This window comes from Nansenia antarctica (assembly GCF_963989245.1).
Source record: "Nansenia antarctica genome assembly, chromosome: 4".
Lineage (NCBI taxonomy): Eukaryota > Metazoa > Chordata > Actinopteri > Argentiniformes > Microstomatidae > Nansenia > Nansenia antarctica.
In genome coordinates this window covers 21,529,043-21,549,099 of record NC_137689.1, presented here as the reverse complement: position 1 = coordinate 21,549,099, position 20,057 = coordinate 21,529,043, and the positions used below count along the sequence as shown (strand labels likewise).

The 20,057-nt window shown below is 44.2% G+C and overlaps 2 protein-coding genes and 1 long non-coding RNA gene across 3 annotated transcripts in view; all 3 read right to left on the bottom strand.

Moving 5' to 3' along the window:
* Positions 1 to 1,688: 1,688 nt before the first annotated feature.
* Positions 1,689 to 4,810, bottom strand: LOC308156662. Its single transcript, XR_013937423.1, has 4 exons — positions 4,740 to 4,810; positions 3,948 to 4,021; positions 3,753 to 3,815; positions 1,689 to 2,977 (listed from the first exon to the last, which is right to left on the bottom strand). It is a non-coding gene; the product is annotated as an uncharacterized lncRNA (long non-coding RNA).
* A 26-nt stretch (positions 4,811 to 4,836) lies between these two features.
* Positions 4,837 to 12,982, bottom strand: LOC308155869 (uncharacterized protein; the record flags this gene model as incomplete). The annotated part of the gene is made up of 8 exons (XM_080529236.1): positions 12,940 to 12,982; positions 8,860 to 10,231; positions 7,550 to 7,767; positions 6,341 to 6,467; positions 6,109 to 6,233; positions 5,276 to 5,453; positions 4,930 to 5,080; positions 4,837 to 4,843 (listed from the first exon to the last, which is right to left on the bottom strand). The coding sequence occupies exons 2-8, from the start codon at positions 10,202 to 10,204 to the stop codon at positions 4,837 to 4,839; spliced, it is 2,151 nt and encodes a 716-aa protein (XP_080385362.1). The 5' UTR covers positions 10,205 to 10,231; positions 12,940 to 12,982.
* Positions 12,983 to 18,490: 5,508 nt separating this feature from the next.
* LOC308156917 (neurofibromin-like) overlaps positions 18,491 to 20,057 on the bottom strand; it is a gene marked incomplete at its 5' end in the record, with an annotated part of 61,464 nt that continues 59,897 nt past the window's right edge. The window contains 1 exon segment of the mRNA XM_080530370.1: positions 18,491 to 18,835. Coding sequence (XP_080386496.1) covers positions 18,693 to 18,835 — 143 coding nt within the window. The 3' untranslated portion in view covers positions 18,491 to 18,692.

Genomic DNA, 20,057 nt, shown 5'->3' with positions numbered 1-20,057 from the left:
GTTCTGTGTTGAGTGTCTCTGATGTCTTTTTTTCCCTAACGATGATGACTTCTCCTATTCAACCCCCTATTGTAATGATGACATTAATTCAAAAGCACGGCCCTGGCCCCTGCCTGCGGTAATTCCCCAGATTCAGCCACCAAGCTTTTGAGGCCACACACTATTCTTAATGGTGATGGCCTACTCCTTCTTAAGCACAACGCACGTGGGATCAACGATCTTTCTCCAACTGATAGCATAGATAGGATGAATCCAGTTGACAGTTTGTTTTATTGCCATACACAAAACGTTGTCATGACTCTCGTAGCCGAATGAAAGGGGATCAAAAGTACCGTGACACTAAAATGTGATGATGTTCCAGAGCTGTCGAGGTCTACTGTGTCAAAAACTCATCACCTGAGATAAGGAGTATGAATGATGAACATTTACCGTTTACTTCGCCATGATGGAAACCTCAAAAACGTCTAAGATCATATTTCTCAGTTTCATTCCCAGCAGCACACGATCAGCATCGACACCTGTGGTGTAATATCGTGAATCACTTATCATGATTGATTTGCTAATCAATGGCACCTGTGCTGTGTAGCCACCCACACAGGACTAGAGATGAACACTTCACACAATAATTAGCAGAATGATACAACTGCGAAGAATCCTCATGTGTCGGATGAAAAATATGGAAATAAAAAAAGACCATGTATTGTACGGTATATCCATATTGTACTGTATTCAGTGGAGACTGATGGAGGTAGAGTTCGGAGGAGGGGCTCATTATCTAGTCTTCTTTCCATTCCATGCATTGCAATGACCCACTCCTCCGATTTCTACCTCCACCAGCCTCCACTGAGTGTATTGCATAATATGTCCACTATGCCACTACTCTCATATCATTACGTGGACGAATATGATTTATTTTTGAAAAAAATTAGAAAAAGAATTTCCTGCTCTTAGCGTCACAATCAAAACCTCATGGACCGCTGCGCTTAACTTGAGTTGAGCATCATGACTAAAGAGAGCATTTATGGAGCTCAAAGTGAGGAGACCTTTTCTAATCCTTCAATCTCTCCCCACTGCTGGGTGGCTGAGTGAGTGCGCTATTATGAGCAGCGGAGATAATGGGGGATGACAAAGTGTGACTTCATTAATCAATGGGGGTCTTGGATGAGGCTACTCATAGTTCTGCCCTACGATTATCGTTTTTTTCTTCCTTCTTTTTTTTTTACATTCCACACACCTTTAATTAGTCTAATCAAAGACACTAAAGGAGTTCATGCTGCTGCATTACCAAAAGGCCTTTGCTTGAACATTAATGTGCACCACAGGTATATTCGGAAAATAATTTTTCCCCAACCATTATCTAATTAATATCCCATCAGCAGAAGAGTGACTTCTCCACCACAATGCCCACCTCTTGCTAGTCAAAACAAAACACCCGTGGAAGTCCTCTGAAACAGCTCACATTGGTATTGTAAATGAGATCAGAATGAAGAAATCCCGAACGACCTAGTCTGACAATTAATAACTTCTGTATACAGATTGTTGGGTGAAACATATATACTTATTATTTATATATAAATTATAAATAATAATAAAAAGCTTGTGAGGAGAAGACAGTCCCCAAATGACATCCGGATAAATAAAGCAAAGAGACAGTAGATCACTCCAATGTGATATCTCCACACAAAACACATTTTATTGCATCAAATTCAAACATGGGGAAGCATAATTATGTTAATATAAGCAGTTGTGCATTTCCATTGACAGACAATGACATTGTTGTAGCTTTGCAGGAGATATTCACTCAAAGTGACTACATTGGTCCTACTGTACAAATGCCTCCTACACAGTTCGGCTGATGAAGTGGGTAATCAGTTTCAGTACCATAATCATTACGTTTTCAGATGCCTGGACCCATGTCCTAAAAAGCCTCACAAGTAAACAGACTTTGTTTTATGACCAAAACATTACAGCTGGTTCACATAACATTGAACATTATGAATGAAGTTCAAATGAGCTCACCCATTACACAGTAATATATGTATTGATGACACATTAGCATGTGCTTATCAAAGAAAAGGTTCTTTATGAATCCATCACAAATCTCTGCCCCTTGAGGCACCTGAATGGCAAAAACTTAGCGTTGAGCCCCATCTACTGGACAAATTGGGTAGTGTAATTAGCACCTTCCCTTCTGTTCCTTCTACAAAAGGGGTGGTTTCCCAGACTAGAAATTGATTCTAATCCTGGACTAGTACTTGGAATGGAACTATCCATTGTATAAAGTCTCTAATTCAGGAGTAGGGTTAATCTGGGTGCAAAACCCCTGGCAAAGGCTTTCAAAACGACTGACACATACATATTTTGTATGCACATATTTTAAAAAGATGTCTTCATGACATGATTCACCGACAGTGCAAGTATACTTCTTTCACATAACAGTCATAGTTACAGATAAAACTTCAGGAAGAACATACCATTTATTAATTTATGTAAGACCTTAACCATGGACAACATGGCCTGGTCATTTCAGCGGCCGGGGGGGGTGAAATCTAATACATTATTAATTTTGAATTATGAATTCAAATCATATAAGGAAAAAATACTAACTGTATTTGGATTTCATAATGTTATCATGATCACCAAACGCTGATAGAACGGGCAGCGGAGGGGGACAGAAATGAAATAAGTAAATAAAACAAAAAGACAAACACATAGAATCATTCCTACATCGGTATCCTTAGTAGTGTGCACATGGTTGTAACAAACAGTAGTAATGAACGGTAGAGTGGAGGGAAGTAGGCCGTTGCTGTGGCCCAGCAGGGCAGCAGTCCTGAGCAGGTTCTGAGGGAGGAGGACGAGGGTGAAGAAGGCAAGGAGGCACGGCAGGGTGGCTTCACCAGCTCCGCCATCACAGTCAGGGGCTGTCCGTCCACGAACACAGGCCTTTCTCTACCAGAGCATGGTTCACTGACACCAACTGGAGGGAGAGAGGGGGGGAAAAAGAAGAAAAAAAAGAAACATGGAGACAATAATCAAAAACTAAACCTCCGAATGATTTCACACATTTAGACCTTCCTAGACAGACAGCGATGCAAATCATCACATATTACATATTTGCATTAGGGCTGGACAGAGGAATCGACTAAGGCTTTGGTTCACCAAAATATTTTTGGAAACTATTTTAAAAACTGATTTCTATACATCAGACAGAAGGACAAGAAAGTTAGAGCTAGAAAGACGTGCTGCCAAGTAAACAAGAGTGTTGGGCAAAGACAGCTTGTTTCAAGCAATTAGCACACTTTCTCTTTATCTATGGAAATAGAAATTTGCACCTCCACACAGAGGTGTGAAGTCCACCCCTCATTGTTTAGGCACCTCTTTGTTTTTTTGTGTAGAGGTGTGTATTTAGCTGACGCTTTTATCCAAAGAGACTTACATTGCGGTGAGCTCATACATTTCCCCCCCCCCCCAGTATATATGGTCCCAGCGGGAATCAAACCCACTACCTAAGCGTTGTCAGCACCATGCTCTACCAACTTTGTAATTTTTGTATCTTTTATTATCAAAAATAATTTAAACAAGTACCTTATTTAAACATTACAACACATAGGTAGGCATCAGCCCCTATCAACTCAGAAAAACCATGCTCTACCAACTGAGCCACAACATCTCAGACCACCTAAACTGCAAGGAAACTGACAGCCCTGAAGTACCTATATTTGTTATATTACATTTCTAAATCCACGTCATACCTCTTCTCCTTCCGTTCTCCATATCTGTACCAAAGGGATGCCGCTGGTGTGGAAGTCAGTGACCTGCCAGGAGAGCAGCACATAATAAAAGGTAAGAAGTAAGAACTCCTTCTGTCTTTATTTCAGACTGTCCCACTGGGGGGTTGGAGACACGGTGAAGAAGAGAGCCTTGCCCGTGCCCCCCCTGACTCCTACCTGTGCAAGTAATGGCACTCCTTGTGTCAAGTCTTCGAGTGCCGATTTAGCAGCAGCGGAGAAGTCCTCGTCTCCTGGTGGAACAGCAGAAGGGTTAGAGTCATTCACGCCTTTATATCTTCACGACTTGATTACTGTAACTCCCTGTACCTGGGGCTTAATTAGTCGACCACGGCCCGCCTACAGCTACCCCACAACGCCGCTGCTAGATTGCTCACAGGTACTTGAAAGAGAGCTCACCCCTGTCCTTGCCTCCCTTCATTGGCTCCCAGTTCATTATAGGAGAGAATTTAAAGTTCTTTTATTGGTTTATAAAGCTCTTAATGGTAAGTCCCCCTCCTACCTAGCAGACCTATTCGCCCCCTATACCAACGTCAGGGCCCTCAGATCTGCTGATAAGTGTCTCCTAACCACCCGTAAGTTCAACCTCAAGTCTAGGGGGGGGGATGCTTTTTCTGTCGCAGCCCCTGACCTCTGGAAGCATCTCCATGTCCATCAAATCTGCCCCCTCCATCGAGTCCTTTAAATCTAAGCTCAAAACTCACCTGTATTCCTAGCGTTCCCTGACTCACCCTGACTCTTGCCTTGTTTGTTTTTGACGTGTTGTTCTGTTCCTCTGTTGTTTATTTATTTTTCAGTTTATTGACACTTTAGGAGTACTTTTACTGTAAAGCACTTTGGTTGACAAGTGACATGTTTAAATGTGCTATATAAATACATTTGATTGATTGATATAAAAAAAAAATCAACGGTTTGGGGGGGGAGGGGTGTATTTGGGAAGCGGGAACATACCTGGAAGAGGTGCAATGTTTTCCACGATCACCTCAGACGCTTGGAACGGTAATGACACAAAGTCTGACCTGGAGGAGGAGCGACAACAACATGAGAGTCAGTCCCTGATGCAGACACACAATATCCATATTTGATCGATGTTCCTTCCATCAGACGGCGGTGAGACCCAGGCGGTGAGACGGGGACTCGCCTGATCTGGCGGAGGGTGTCTATCGACACCGTGTCGTAGCCTCCGTAGTCCACGTAGCGGACCTCCACCCTCCTGGACTCCTCGTTGTATCGCATCACCTGCGCTCTCCACCAGCCTCCCTCTGGCATCTGGGCCGCGCAAATCACTCCAACTGTGTGCGTGCGTGTGTGAGTGAATGAGTGAGAGAGAATAGGATTGAGAGGGGGGGGGGGGGGGGGGGGGGGAGAGGGAACAAAAAGACAATGAACACATCAGACAATGCACAACACCAGAGAGATGGGAAGGTTATGACAGCCACCCCTGTGAGGAGAGGCAGTCCAAAGCCGTGCAACTGTGTGTCGGGTACCTTCCACTGGGGCCGGCAGGCTGGGGCAGCCTGGGTGAGAGTAGCACAGCCTCATCTGCTGGTCCAGGCTGAGCAGCGCGTGGAAGGAGGGGTGCGTGTGCTGCTGGAGGAACACGTAGTTCCCTGAGGCCACGTGGACCACCGTCACCTCCACTGTCACCCTGGGGGGAAGCAGCAGCTGAGGGGAATGAGGGAGGGAGGGGGAGAGTGAGAGAGAGAGAGGGGGGGGGGGTGAGACTTAAGGGACCTTTCTGAGCAGTAGCCGACTCGGTCACAACTTGAAATTGACCCGATAACCCGATTTTAACCACTTCTAAAGTTGAACTTCTAAATGAATGAAATGCGGAAATGAACCTATTGCAGTAGTATGGCTGCTGCACAGTACTGGATGACTTGTGTACTGTTGGACTGACTCAGTGCCGTGTTGTATTGTGTTGTATTGTGTTGTGTTGTGTTGTATTGTGTTGTATTGTATTGCGTTCTGTGTCATCGTGCTCTGCACAGGATGTTTTGCACTGTTGAGGCCACTGTGAAATGACCATTTTACCAAAAGGATTTATTTCCTCGTTGTGGGATGACTTTTTCGCTTACTTATGTCGCTTATTATTACTGTGTTACTAATGTGTTTTTTTCCCTGTATCTGAATGCTGCGTTGTCAATGTTGAGGAAACCAAAGCCAAAGAATTCTCCTCTTGTGTACTTGTGTACAGTTTGCTGGTTGGTTCCCTTAAGTTTTTCCAGAAAGAGAGAGGGGAGAGAGAGAGAAGCCATTGGTCCGAGCTAAGCTCCACCCACACTTCCAACCCGTCGCCAGGCAACGAACGGACACTCACCCAGGACGTGATGGGCAGAGAGGGCAGACTGGAGGACGCCGGCAGGCTGTGACAGTTGGTCAATTCCAAATCTTTGAACTTCTTCCGGATCAATTCCAGAGCGCAGTCCACCTGTTCCTGAGTCCCTGGGGGGCCACACAGGGAGGGACAACGTGAGCCTAGGGCAGGAGGCCGGACCACCTACCACAGCCCAACACAGCCCAACACAGCCCAACACAGCCCTACCACTCACCCTCGATGTGGCAGATCTGCACCTCCTGGGTGAAGGGCAGGGTGGTGATGAAGACCTTGGCTCCAGAGGTGTCCTTCAGGAAGCTGACGTATCGCCCCTGCTTCCCGATCAGCCTGCCTACCAGATGCTGTCAGACAGGAAGGAGAACGTAGGGAGGAATGTAGAATAGGCTGGCATTACTCATAATGTGGTATCGCACAAGGAAATGTAAACTGTATATTGCAATGTTGCCTAAATCAGGCCATCTATCCAAGTGTGTCCACACACACACACACACACACACACACACACACACACACACACAGCGATATAAAACATTTCTTATTCATGATATTACCTTCGAAAACATCACAATATCAAAAAAAGAATATTGTTCATTGTTGAAGTATGGTGGAGATATGCCAGCGTAAGCAAAAATGACATAACTGCAGCACATTGAGTTTATGGCTGGTGTTGTGTACACACACACACACACACACACACACACACACACACACACACACACACACACACGATCCTGGGGCTCGGCTTTCTCAAATGTAACCAATACCAGACAGATGTCACAGAAGCAGCTCTCAGGGTAATTGGAAGGGGGGAGGGGGGGTAAGACAGTGTGTGTATGGCTGGCTCTGTGGTCAGTGTGGAGTGTCCTCTTGTCTTGAGAGAGAACGGCATCAGCAGGATTCCCCGTACACACCAACCACAGGCCAAGCCACTACGCCTGCCTACAACTGGAGGTCAGTCTCCCCAGAGCACCAGGACTGCAGCATCCTCTATTCTCAGCAGCATGGGCATAATAATAATAATAATAATAATAATAATAATAATAATAATAATAATAATAATAATAAAAGCCATTTAGCTGACACCTTTATCCAAAGCGACTTACATTGCAATGAGTGCAATTTTTCAGTATATATGGTCCCGGCGGGAACCGCAAACCTAAGCTAAGTTGTTAGCGCCACGCGCTAGCGACTGAGCCACAGAGGAGCCAATGTTGGGCCACATCAGCCCTGACATCACCTACATTAGAGACTAACTCCCCTGGACATACCTTGTGCTTAAAAAAGTCCTATGACCTGCAGAGGTCAGTGGTGTTTAAGAGAAACAATGGCAAACGTTAAGGAAACAACCGCTGAAGTAATGAATGCTGAGAACGCCCCGATTTCACCCTCCTCTAGTTGGACCAGGCAGGGCGGAACTCTCTACCTTTGGCACCTCGATCTCCCAGATGGTCTGCGGTCCAGCCGTCTGGCTGCTGTCCTGGCTGCTGTTGTGTGGCTGACCCGCCGGCAGGGGGGAGGAGGAGGAGGAGGAGGAGGGGACGCTGCTCGTTAGGACGCCGGCCTGGCTGCTGTTCAGCTGGTCGTCTCCGGCCTCTGGTTCGCAGTAGCCGTCTTCAGAGTCCCCGCTGGGCACGCCAGAGTCTGGGGGACGGCACGGGCACGGTCACTCACAACACTCACTTGTGTACTGTACACATCCAACACATACTGTACACATCCAACACATACTGTACACATCCAACACATACTGTACACATCCAACACATACTGTACACATCCAACCACCATGACAAGAGTCACACTCTAACCACAGTCGTACAACAGACAGAGAGCAACGTAGGCTACATCCTGGCATGTATAGAAACCATTGCCGTTTTGATTTTCATCGAAAATAAATCCATTTTGAGGCGTTAATTCCCACAGCGTGTGATGACCAGGACTTCCAAAGTTGATAAGTGTCCATCTTAAATCTTTTTTTGTTTGTTTTATGTTGCCTAAAATGCAGCACCGAAGCATGTTAGCAACACAAGCTTGTCAAAAATGAGAACAGCCCTCACCCCCACCTCAAGATAAAATTGTTGACATTGTAATTTCTTGCTACTCCATTTTCCAAACTGTACCCAATGCCTTGGGTGAGGCTGGCTCAAATAAAAAAAATAAACGGTTAAACACAGAGGAATGTCCCCCTCATCCACAGCTGTAAAAGTCTATAAGGTGTCTGGTGCTGGGAGTTAACCTGGGTCACATGCTGTATGTATGAGAACCCCAGCAGCTGGACACTTGGCGGATATCGCCAAGGAAAAATCTGACGGAAAGTCAGCCCTGACCTCCTAAGCCACGTACCCGACAGAACACGAGAGCCTCGGGGTGAAGCTAACATCTAGCTACAGAGACGGAGGGTCACTCTGCAGCAGTGACAGAATGCCAGGGGTGTTCTCTTTTCATGCAGCAGCAGGCTAATTAAAAACCAACCGATGATGCTAAAAACTCAAGTGGGCCCATATGGCCATATCAAATTGAATTCTCAAGAACACAGACTACTAGCTCTTTGCTCATTTACCAACTGTGACCTAAATGAATTTACCTCTGATAGTAGAACTGTTCCTGTTCCTTATTCTGTAACAATGGCCTGTAAACCCTATGGTCCTCAAGGAGGGGAAATTAAAGTATTAATCTATCCCATTTCTATTGAAGAAGGCCTCAGAGTAAGAAGGAAGCTCTGCTGGGTCTCACCTTGAACACGCTCCACCTCCACGGTCCTGTGACCGTTACTGAGGGCCCCGGTGTCGGGCCTGCTGGGTCCGTCAGCCTGTCCCTGGGATGGCCTTGGGCTCCCGACCAGGTCCACAGAGTCCCCTCTGACCTCTGGCCCCGTGGGTGACAACCCCCTGTCGTCCTCCCCACTGGAGCCCTCCTCTGACGGACATGAGGAGCTGGAGCCAGAATCATTATCCTCCTCCTCCTCCTCCTCCTCCTCCTCATTATCATTATCATCATTAACATTCTCTTCTGGCTCTGACTGTGGACACGACCCTGTCTGTTGGGTCTCAGTCCTACTGCTGCTTCTGGGCACCCTGCCCTCCTCCTCCTCCTCGCGGAGTGCGGGAGATGAACCGCCGCTCTCGCTGGCTGTCGTCGACCGCCGGTCCTCCTGCGATGGACGAGGCGCCTCGGGTCTCTGGGTCGTAGTGTCCAGCGCAGCTGTGTTTCTGCCCGGGGTCGAGCAGGGGTCGCTGCTGAGGCTGCTGCTGTTGCTGCTGCTGCAGAGGGGGCTGGCGCCCTGTTCTAGCGAGGGGTTTACTGCTGAAGCCCTTTCCTTCAGGACCACAGACATCGCCGCCGAGACCACGTCTGTGATCAGGCCTGCCGCCAGCTGGTTCATGTGCTCGGAGATGGGGCTGGTGCTCCCGCTGGGGTCAAGACCCTCAAGCTGGAGGGGGGTGGTCGAGAGGGGGGGGGTCGAGAGGGGGAGGATTTCTTTGGAAACGCGGCTCTCGGCCTCCGCAAAACGGACTCTCATTTTCTCTTCTCCGACTTCCCCCTCTGGGTCCGGGCGAACTCCCTCCACGCGCTCTTTAGTCAAAGCGCCGTTCGCGGTGTCGGGCGTCTGAGATGGTGGCAACGACGGTTGAGGCGGTACGGCTGCGCTCCTCTCGTCGGGTGAAGGCTCGGCTCTCTCTGTAATGGACTTTCCTGGGGCAAGACACACTTCAGCCTCGCTCACCTTTCCTACACTTTCCTGGGGTTGTGATTGGCCGAGTGGCGCCGCGCCCCTCTCCTCCGCCGCTGGAGTGTTTGTACTGGCAACAACAGCCTCCTGTTTCGTAAACGGCCCGTCCCTTTCCTGCTTCCTGTGCTTGTCCGTCTCGGTGGAGTGGCCGTTCTGCACAACACCACCTCCTCCTCCTCCTCCTCCTCCCACCCTGGGGGAAGAAGTCAGGCGGTCTGGGGTCTTCTCTTCCGCGGGGTCGCTGGCGACGAGGCGGCGTTTCTTCCGCGAGGTGTACCACCACAGGCCGAGGAGGGCCAACACCCCCGACAGAGAGAGAGGGAGGATGGAGCGGAGTCTCAGCAGCATCGTCCTCCGGCGGCTAACGGCAAACACCTGAGAAATGAGACAAGGTAAGGAAGACAAGGCCGTAAGAACTCTCTAATCACATCTTTACTGCTGGCTGGGGTAGAAAGGTGAGAAGCCCTGATGATAATGAAGCCTCCAGATAAAGGGGAGGGTGAAGGGGGGGGGGCGTGGCCAGCCTTCTGTAGCCCGGAGGAACACCCTCGGGCTACGGACCTCGGAGCAATCCCATTATCAGCCATGACGACGGCGTCTGATTACAGCCAACAGAGCTCCGGTGTCACATGGTAGCTTTTGCTGCAGGTCAACCAAGGACGTCTGATTTAGGACTCTGACCGGTAGCCCAACGGTCATGACCACTAGTCATGATTCACCACTTCACAATAGGAACATCAAATCAAGAGTTTATCAATCAAATCAGGAGTTTATCAATCAATTTCCTAATAATAATAATAATAATAACATTCATATTATATGCCATTTAGCTGACTGAGTTTTTTATCAAGAACAATTTATAATCTAATCTAGCTTGTTTGTTTAATATGGCCGTATGTACTGCATGTCTAGCACTCGCGTGTGTGTGTGTGTACTGTATCAACTACCAAATAGGCCTATCTAGCCAGCCACTGTTCTTGTTACTGCACACAGAAGACATGCCTAATGTAGTGTTGCTAGCGACAAGCATTGTTTAGCCTTTGACTAACAGAGAGACACAGCTTGGTAATAATATTATGTCTATTTTAAGACTCCAAAACACAGAGGTAGTTTGGCTCAGCTACAGTGACGAGGCTGTCCTAGTGTACGTGCAGGACCACCCACCCATGACCTTCTGGTAGAGCATTAGGCCAAGCGTAGATATAAAAGGCAATAGAGGCATGCCATTCCCCAACAGACCCTGAGCAATGGAACAGCGTCACGGGCGGCATTGCAGTGTGTCACATTGGGTTTTACTAAAGTCTTTGACCTTCAGGCTCTGGCATTCTGACAAGTGAACTTCACTTGCTAGGTATACCAGCAAAGCCAGCGCTGCCATATCATGTCATACAAAGCCCTAGAGAGTCTGGTCTGTGTCTGGACTTTGACCCCATGACCCCACTCTACGCCTCAGTTTGTCAGCAATAATAGTGGCTAATGACATCAACTGCCACACTAGCAATCTAGTCTTAATGGAAGTATACAGTGTTTATTAGTTTCAAAGTCCACAGAAGGTAGGAAGGAACAATGACTATTAATAGCAGTGGATACATATCTGAACCATCACAACTGTATGGCGTTATAATATACACTCATTGGGTACAACAGCTTTAACACATTACAGGCAGGTTCAACTGACCCATCTTCCTGAACAACGAATGCTGTAGTCCTCAGAATACTGAGGACATTGTAGTTCCCTTCCTCAAATGATATTCAACCCCAACTTTCCACATCTGTGTTGATTGACAGGGACTCACTCACTGCCCTGACACAGAAAATATTGCTGACCTTATCAGCAGTGTCACATCTTACACCAGTCTGGCCCGCTTGTCTGTCTGCTGATGATGTTTGTCCTTCGACTAATGAGTTGGGAGTCTGACTCTGGTCTACTATGACTGTGGTTGTAGTCAGGATGTTAATGAGCTATAAATCAATTATTGAGATATATGATCCCATAAACACATTCAATTATTTTTTTGGGGGGGGGTATTATGAGCATGTTAAAGAAGTGCAAACAAAAGTGATGTTGTCCAATTCTGAAAAAAGGGGCAACAATATTCGTGCATCAGATCTTGTCAAGAGTTCGTGAGCTTAGAATGATACGGTTCTATCTCCGTTTAGGGTAGTTCAGAGATATTGAGTGTCAAAGTTTTTACATTCCATTATGTTTTGTGAGATGGAACCTTTGTATTTTATGAATTACTAACTCAAAAATGTCAACATTTTAAAAATAACACCACACAGGCATTAATAAACACCTAATGGATCAGATTATGTAAAAAACTCAATTTTGACAAAATTGAGATAGAACCTTATAATTCTAACGTCACAAGTTGGCTCAGGAGAAGAAAAAAAAAACTCGCCTTGGCAATACACCTGTAAAGAGTTTCTAATTGATGCCTAGGTCATTATCCAAATAGGATTGAGAGACCTCCAGATATTTGTGCGGTTGCTTTGCCTTTAGGTCAAATAGGTCAGCCGGCAAGAACTCATACCAGCAGGATGATCCAGAGTCGTGAGTGCACTGAGACTCGTGCAGAGCTGCAAAGCTGCAAAGCTGCAAAGCATCCTTTGACAGGTCCAACATCAGCATCACTTTCAATTTGGTGCAACTTCCCTAAGGTAGTTGCCGTGACCTTACATCACACCGGCCAGACATGCCAAACATAATTGCCTGTAGTTAGCCAGCTCCAACCAGAGACAGCCTAGGTTAGTTTGACTTGCTGTGTGTGTGTGTGGTGCTCCAATGAACAAGTCTCCCCTCATCGGCGAGAACTGTGCTAGGCAGCAAATCTAATCATCGCGCGCGTTGGAATCAATCACTATCGAAGCAATCAGCCTTTCGATTAACTGTTGTTGCTGGTAGGGACATACGTTTCCTTTTTCTGCCTATGTTGCATTAACAGACTGTATAGTGCGATGTTGGCTAGCTAGCTGCTAGCTTGCGTCAAATCAACCACGCTTGCTTGGCTCTGGCTCCTTCGCCACACATGCGATGCGTTTTGCAAGATCAAAGAACCGAGTAAGCTAAGCTGGCTACTCACCAGGTTATGATTATCCCTCTTTAGGTGAGGCAGAAAACCGTCGTACACCTGCAACTTGCAATTGTACCAGTTTCCTGAGTGCCGCTCAACCAGCTTGGGTCAAGAAGCCTGTTTGCAGCTGATCTGAAGTTATGGTCAGATACATCGACCAAACATCAAACCTCGCGAGAACACCGGGCTGCCTTGTTCTGAGGGTTTCACTCACTCACCGGAGCGCACTGCAGGTGCAAACTGCTCTGGTTCGGTCTCCCTTCCTTCACAAAAAAGTGTGAAATAACTCTAAATATGTCTTATATTTTAGATTCCTCAAAGTAGCCACCCTTTGCTTTTTTGTTGTTAATAAAATAATGTTTTTGTTGTTGTTAATAAAATATATAATAATAATATTAAATATATATATAATAACATATTATTATTAACACATATTATATTAAATATTATTATAATATATTTTATTAACAACAAAAAAGCAAAGGGTGGCTACTTTGAGGAATCTAAAATATAAGACATATTTAGAGTTATTTCACACTTTATTGTTAAATACATAATTCCTATGTGTTCATTCATAGTTTTGATGTCTTCAGTCGAGAATCTACAATGTACCAAATAGTCATGAAAATAAAGGAAACGCATTGAATGAGAAGGTGTGTCCAAACTTTTGGCATGTACTGTATGTTTACAGTGCAACATAGTTAGAACATAACACTTTTGAAGAATGTAAATCACACCAAATAAACGAGTCCATGGTCCGGTTTCACGGACAAGGCATCTTCATTGGAGATTTGACATTGGAACTGTGGTTTAGTAGTCCAGGACTAGGCTCTTCGGCGCTGTCTGTGAAACCGGCCCTGGATTTCATGGTGAACGTCTTAAATCACAGGAACACATGACTTCTGAATATATATATATATATCACTATCGGCCAGAAGTTGGACAGAAATGATCTTTATTAGGGCAACATCTGTTAATGTCAGATCAGATGAGGACAGCAACTTATCATACAGTGGAGGTTTAGAGTACACAGTCATCTATATCCTCTATTGAACCTTTATTTTTCCTCAATATATTTAATGACATAATGCAGTGACATGATGGAGAGAGGTTATCATTACTAACACTACAATAATTCAATTTGTATGTTTTACATGTACAGCAACTAACTGCTTTACAAAAAGCAAAATAATACAATATATCATCACATGTATTTACAGTGTAGTAAATATACCTTTGTCGATTTTTACACAAAATTATTTACAGAGGTGAAGCTTACTGCGTAAAAAAAATGAGGGAAAAACAGAGTAAAACAGTGGCCAATGGTTAAAAATATTTTTGCATAACCTTGACATGTGCCAAATTAGGATATATCACACTAGCGCAAGACACAATTGACTTCAGTTAAGAATCATGAAAACCTACAGTACATTTACAGAGAGCTCAGTTCAGTTGACCTTCAAGAGACAAATGTCTGGCCCCAATAATTCCACCTGTGATTGGTGGGTTAACTAGTGTTTGGGTCCCCAACATCCAAAACTTTTCAGTTGTCATTTTGAAAGGAACACAAAAAGGCAATTACTGTATTAAAGCAATGTTTGAGGAGGAAAGACATTTTGAAATTGTTTTATCCGTACATTGCACAAATTAGTTTAATGTTGTCTAACATAGTATCTCCTGAGCTACTGCAAGTATAGTCTTTTGGTGAAAGTCTTCCATTTCACATGCCAGTACAACCAAAAGTGTACACCTTCAGTTGAATCGAATCAGGGCAACATTGTAAGTGAGTTAATTCCATTCCGTTTTTCTAAATTATGAATTATCATCAAAAGTAAAAGCATGGCAAAACACATTTTGCCTGGCCGATCCCTTCAGATTTATGACATTGTGAGAGGAGATCCATTGAGGATATAATAATCAAGGTGCACTGATATACACCATCAAATAAAAACAAAGGAGAATTCTTTTGGATTGGGATTCAGCCTTCCAAGGTGTAGGAGCTTGTAACAGCTCTGCTGGCCTGATGAGGGCAGATAAAATAATTGACACGTTAACGATACACACATCATCATAGCAGGCCATGTAGAATGCTGCTGCTGTTGTGACTATCCATTACGGAGAACTTCACAAAAAGCACATACAAAATGAAAAAAAGTATAAGAAATAATATTGTGGTTTTCATTGATTCATACTATAGCTTGGTCCATCTCACTTTCACTAAACAGTTTACATATATCCCTCCCCGCCCACCCCCCTAAAGTATAGCGTTACTGGGTGGTTAGAACATTAGACTTCCTAGAGGACTGTTTATCAAACGCAGTAGTTTCGGAGTTTATGTGTGCACTATATTGCAGTTCCTAAACTTTGGTTTCCTTCACACTAGATCTCTTAAAATCGCGTTGATTGCGTTTGGTAAACTTGTTCCATTTAACTTTTAAAAGCTTTTTTTTTTTCTTTTCCCTTTCCATGATGAGGAACTGCTTCTTATAGACATCCTCCTGATTCAAGTATATTTAAACATTTGTAAACAAAATCCAGGCATGGAGTTCAACTTCAATACACAAAACACAAAGTTCATTAACTCTCATCAGCACCAACACACTTTGAATTTGGAAAAAACAACTAAGTGCGCACATTGTTCATTTCCTTATGGTCATCATGTCCAATAGAAGCCGGATTAACAGAATAGGACAACAAATGTAGTTAAAGAGCATGGTTGTTAAGACGGATGGGTGTACGTGAAAACAAAATGGCTAGTAAAACATTCACTTCTCAGTGTTTCTGTAGTGAACGGTCAGTCTTCGTCCTCCCTACCCCACTCGTGTATACACAGATTCCGACTCGGTGTACATAATGCACTTGACGCACACACGCTTTCCTCACCAAAGGCAAGTAAAAAAAAAAAAAAAAAAAAGGAAACATCTAATGGAATAGTGTAATTGTGTTTCGCCCTATGATTATGTTAACTCCATAACAAGCACACTTACAAAAACATTCTGAAGGAGTTGGCACAAGCATCCGGGCAACCATGACTTCATAGAGAGATTCAATGTATGGCACTGGTCGGTTTCTTGGTACACGTCTCCAACCCACCAAACATGGAACCAGGCTCCATGAGTAGGGCCCTGGGTTTTTCTTGACCCAAGTGACTTGACTGGGGAGGGAAAACTCTGGGCCCTAGTGATAGCCTATGGAATGGAGTGACCAGAGGAGTCCTGTGCTGCTGAACAAACTGCACCATGTTTAGAGAGAGGAAAGTCTCTGCTGTTTTTTTTTTTTGCCACATGTTCAATCTATCTATGCAAGGCATATTGGACCAAATGCAAAGGCTCTGAGAGAAAGTAAACAATGAGAACGAACAGAACAGGTTTGATTTTCCTTTCGCTAGTGCAAGCTAGTCTTTGGTGCAGCATCCTAGGGCGTGCCACACTGCTGCATGGGACCGAGCCCGATGCCTAGACCTTAACTCGTGCCACACAACAGACTATTGAGGGAAGACAATGGCAAGAAGGGCCAACAAAACCCAGAGCTGTACTCCTAATACACACAGTTATCCTATATCTGAGAACACAACCTGACCATGAGTCTCAATCCCTCAGAATATATATATTTTTGGCATCATTTCATTACGCAGATTCTTGTCAACATGGAGAAAACTATTCGGTAGGTATCTAGAGTTGATAAAACCAGAACTGTTTCTTTTTACATTAATCCATATTTCAAATCTTTCAACTGAAATTTGGTTTGTTTTTCGTCAATAATAAAAATTAAGTTCACTCGAAAAAATAAATCATAACAATGCAATTGTAATTACCTTACAACAAATAAAGTCTTTTACTATTTACATCATGAATAGAGACAGATTTACTTAAGCTCTTGAACCGGAGCACCATCAACACCTATTTTTCCAAGCAAGAGTGTCTCTTCACTGTTCTGGACACTTCACCATCAATCTGCCTTCTAAATTGATTCTTGGAAAAACAGGCGCAACATTTGCCCAGATTGCCCAGTCTTATTAAATCTGTTCCCTAACATCATGGAATTTTCGGATGGATATTTGTTTTGACAAGAGGTACCAAATGTTAATGTTTTACATGAATATACAACCATACAGGGCAATTATTATCAGGCAGCAGATTAGTAATGACTGTATATTTGTGTATCATAAGGTATTGTTTACAATACTTATAACTGTATATATGTACACATTTATGCAGAGTAACCTACAATAGTACCGTTTGTTGTATGAACCAAGTTTCTCCATTTCTCATTTCATTATAAACATCTGAAAACCCTAGAAAAGGCACACAATGAACAAAACAACCTCCCAAGTGTGAGTGTGTGTTTGTATGTGTATGTGTATGTGTGTGGTAAAGTATGGGCAAGAACGAGACAATTATTACTGAGAAAGACTACCACTATAGATATTACTATATTTCAAATCTCATATCTAAGGCCAATTTCCAATGTGTTTCCAAAATAGGAAAACATAGTCAGTCTATTCCTGGTTTTCCTCCAGATTCTAACTCCTTAGATTCAGAGTCTCCTGCCATAGTGTTTCATACATAAACTGGGTGCTGATTAAAAGATAAAGCTCTGAGACCTGCAGACCCACGGTGGCCCACCCACCTGACCCTTTCTGGAACTGCTCATATGTGAATAAATATAGCGTCTAATCAAGAGGAACCCCCCTCACTTCAACAATCAATAATCAATAGGAACACATGGCTTGGCCATCATTGGATTGTCCCTGACAGACCTCAAAACAGGAACAATCAATAGTCCAGCCCCCGACACCTCCACTGCATAACACACCAGTCATGTCTGTTGGCCATGCTTGTAGGAGATGTTGCTTATGCAGGGTGGCTGGAGGGCTTTCAGAAATGTCCCCCAGAATGTGGGTCCGGTCTCCATCTAGTGTGTGTGTGTGGGTGTGTGTGTGTGTGTGTGTGTGTGTGTCAGGCAGGGTCATGTTTTTCTTCTGCAGGGTCACTGGTGGGTCAGATGGAACCTTTTCCTCAACGCTGCGTCCCAAGGCCAAACCCCTCTTTCCATATCCAAGAGTCCCAATGAGAGGCGTCTACAGGTTGTCCTTTGATCTCGTTCAGCCCCCTTGGTAAAGCTCTCTCAGCTTGAGGAAAACCTCCTTCAACTAACAACAATTAAAAAGCGACGAAAAAAGAAAAAAAAAAACGAGCAAGTTGAATTACAGAAAAATTGTGCAAATCACAGAAATGGTCTTCTCTTAATACTTTGTCGTTATGATACAAAACTTAAACCAAGACAAAGAGACAACAAAATGGCTTCAGACACTATGATCCCCCCCCCCCCCCCCCCCGACTGTTTCTGCAGTGTCGTCAATGTCAGTGCTTTCTGTCAACTAATGCGGTCTTAAAAAGGATTCCAATGCGTCTCAGCATGTAACAAGACAAAACATAACAAAAAAAGAAACACGCCACACGTAGTCTCCGTAACATCTGAAACACTAACTGTTTTACAAAACAAAACAGCAAAACAAATTCAGAGAGTTCTTCAATAACATGTTGATCGTCAAGCAAATATGGCTGACCGGACGGGTTAGGATAAAAAAACAAAACAAAACCCCACAAAACTGAAGTACAAAATGAGTAGAATCAAGGCTGAGAAAAAGAGAGAGAGAGAGAGGAGAGGAGAGTTGGAGTAGAAGTGCAGCATGATGACTGGCGTGGGCGGAGGAAGGGAGGGAGACCCCAGAGGGGACCCCTAGTAGTGGAGGGCCTCTCTCAGACAATCTTCTTTATACTGGGCCGCTTGAAGCTGCCGGCACTGCGCTGCTTCTGCACCTGGCTGGCCGAGCCGTGTCGCGTGCGCCCACTGTTGTTGTGACTTGTGGTCGGAGAGAGCTCCACGTTCTCCTTGTCGATGCCTGGCAGAGAACGAACACACACACACACACACACACACACACACACACACACACAGACACACAGACACACAGACACACAGACACACAGACACACACACACCTGTTAGGAACCGCATGCCAATCTAACACAGTACGAGCCATTATTGTAATGTACAATTCTAAAACTACTGCTAGTACTGGTGTGTTCTACGCCTAAGGATCTTTGATGAATTATTTCAATGTAGCTTTATTTTTAAAAATATATTTATAAATTTTTGTGAAATTTACACAGTATGGAGGAATCGTGTATACATTCACCAGTAGGGGGAGCCCATGTATAAATTGATGAGGGACTTCAAACGCAGCCTTTTTGACTCAAAAGGCAACCTTACTTAAGAGGTTTGTTCTGTCTTTTGGACAACAACCAAGTCAAAACAGGACATACCGTAGTAGTACACTATATGAACACATACATTTCCATCACACACTGTCCTGTGTTAGGACATACACTATTATGAACACACACACACACACACTTCCATCACAAACTGTCCTGTGTTAAGGGTTTGTGATGGGCCTCCGCTACCCCACACACCTCTGAGAGTGTGTGCCGTGCGCCTGGCTGAGAGGAGCAGCAGAGGGAGGGGCTGTAATACCTGGCCGGACGACGTGGGGGGTGAAAACGGCAGACTTAGAGCAAGGCAGAGAGGCTTCGCAGACAACAGAGTGGGGATGGGGGGGGAGGGGGGGGGGGAGAAACAGGAGTGAGTGACCATGGCAACCCAAAAAAAGAGGAATGACAGGAAACAAAGAGCAAAAACATGATTAACAAAAAACAAAATCTCTTAAAACTTAAAACGAGTGACAAAGTAAATAAATGGTGGGGAAAAATGGTTTCATTCAGGATTTATAGCATACCCTTAATATAATAATAATTATTTATAATTTATAAATAAATAAATAAATTATGTATAATAATTATAATAAATATTAATTTAATATTTAATATATTAATATTTAATATTTATTTAATATAATAAAAATAATTATTTATAATTAAATAATAATAATAATTATAACAATAATAGCTGGATGTATTCAGCTCTGAATCAGGTCTGTGTTAGTTCCAAACAGAATGCATTATATGGAACACAACAGGAATAAAATAAAATATTCTTTCATCCCAGTAATAGCATTGGAGTACCGATGCTTTACGACTCAGTTTAGCAGTAACTGCGAGAAG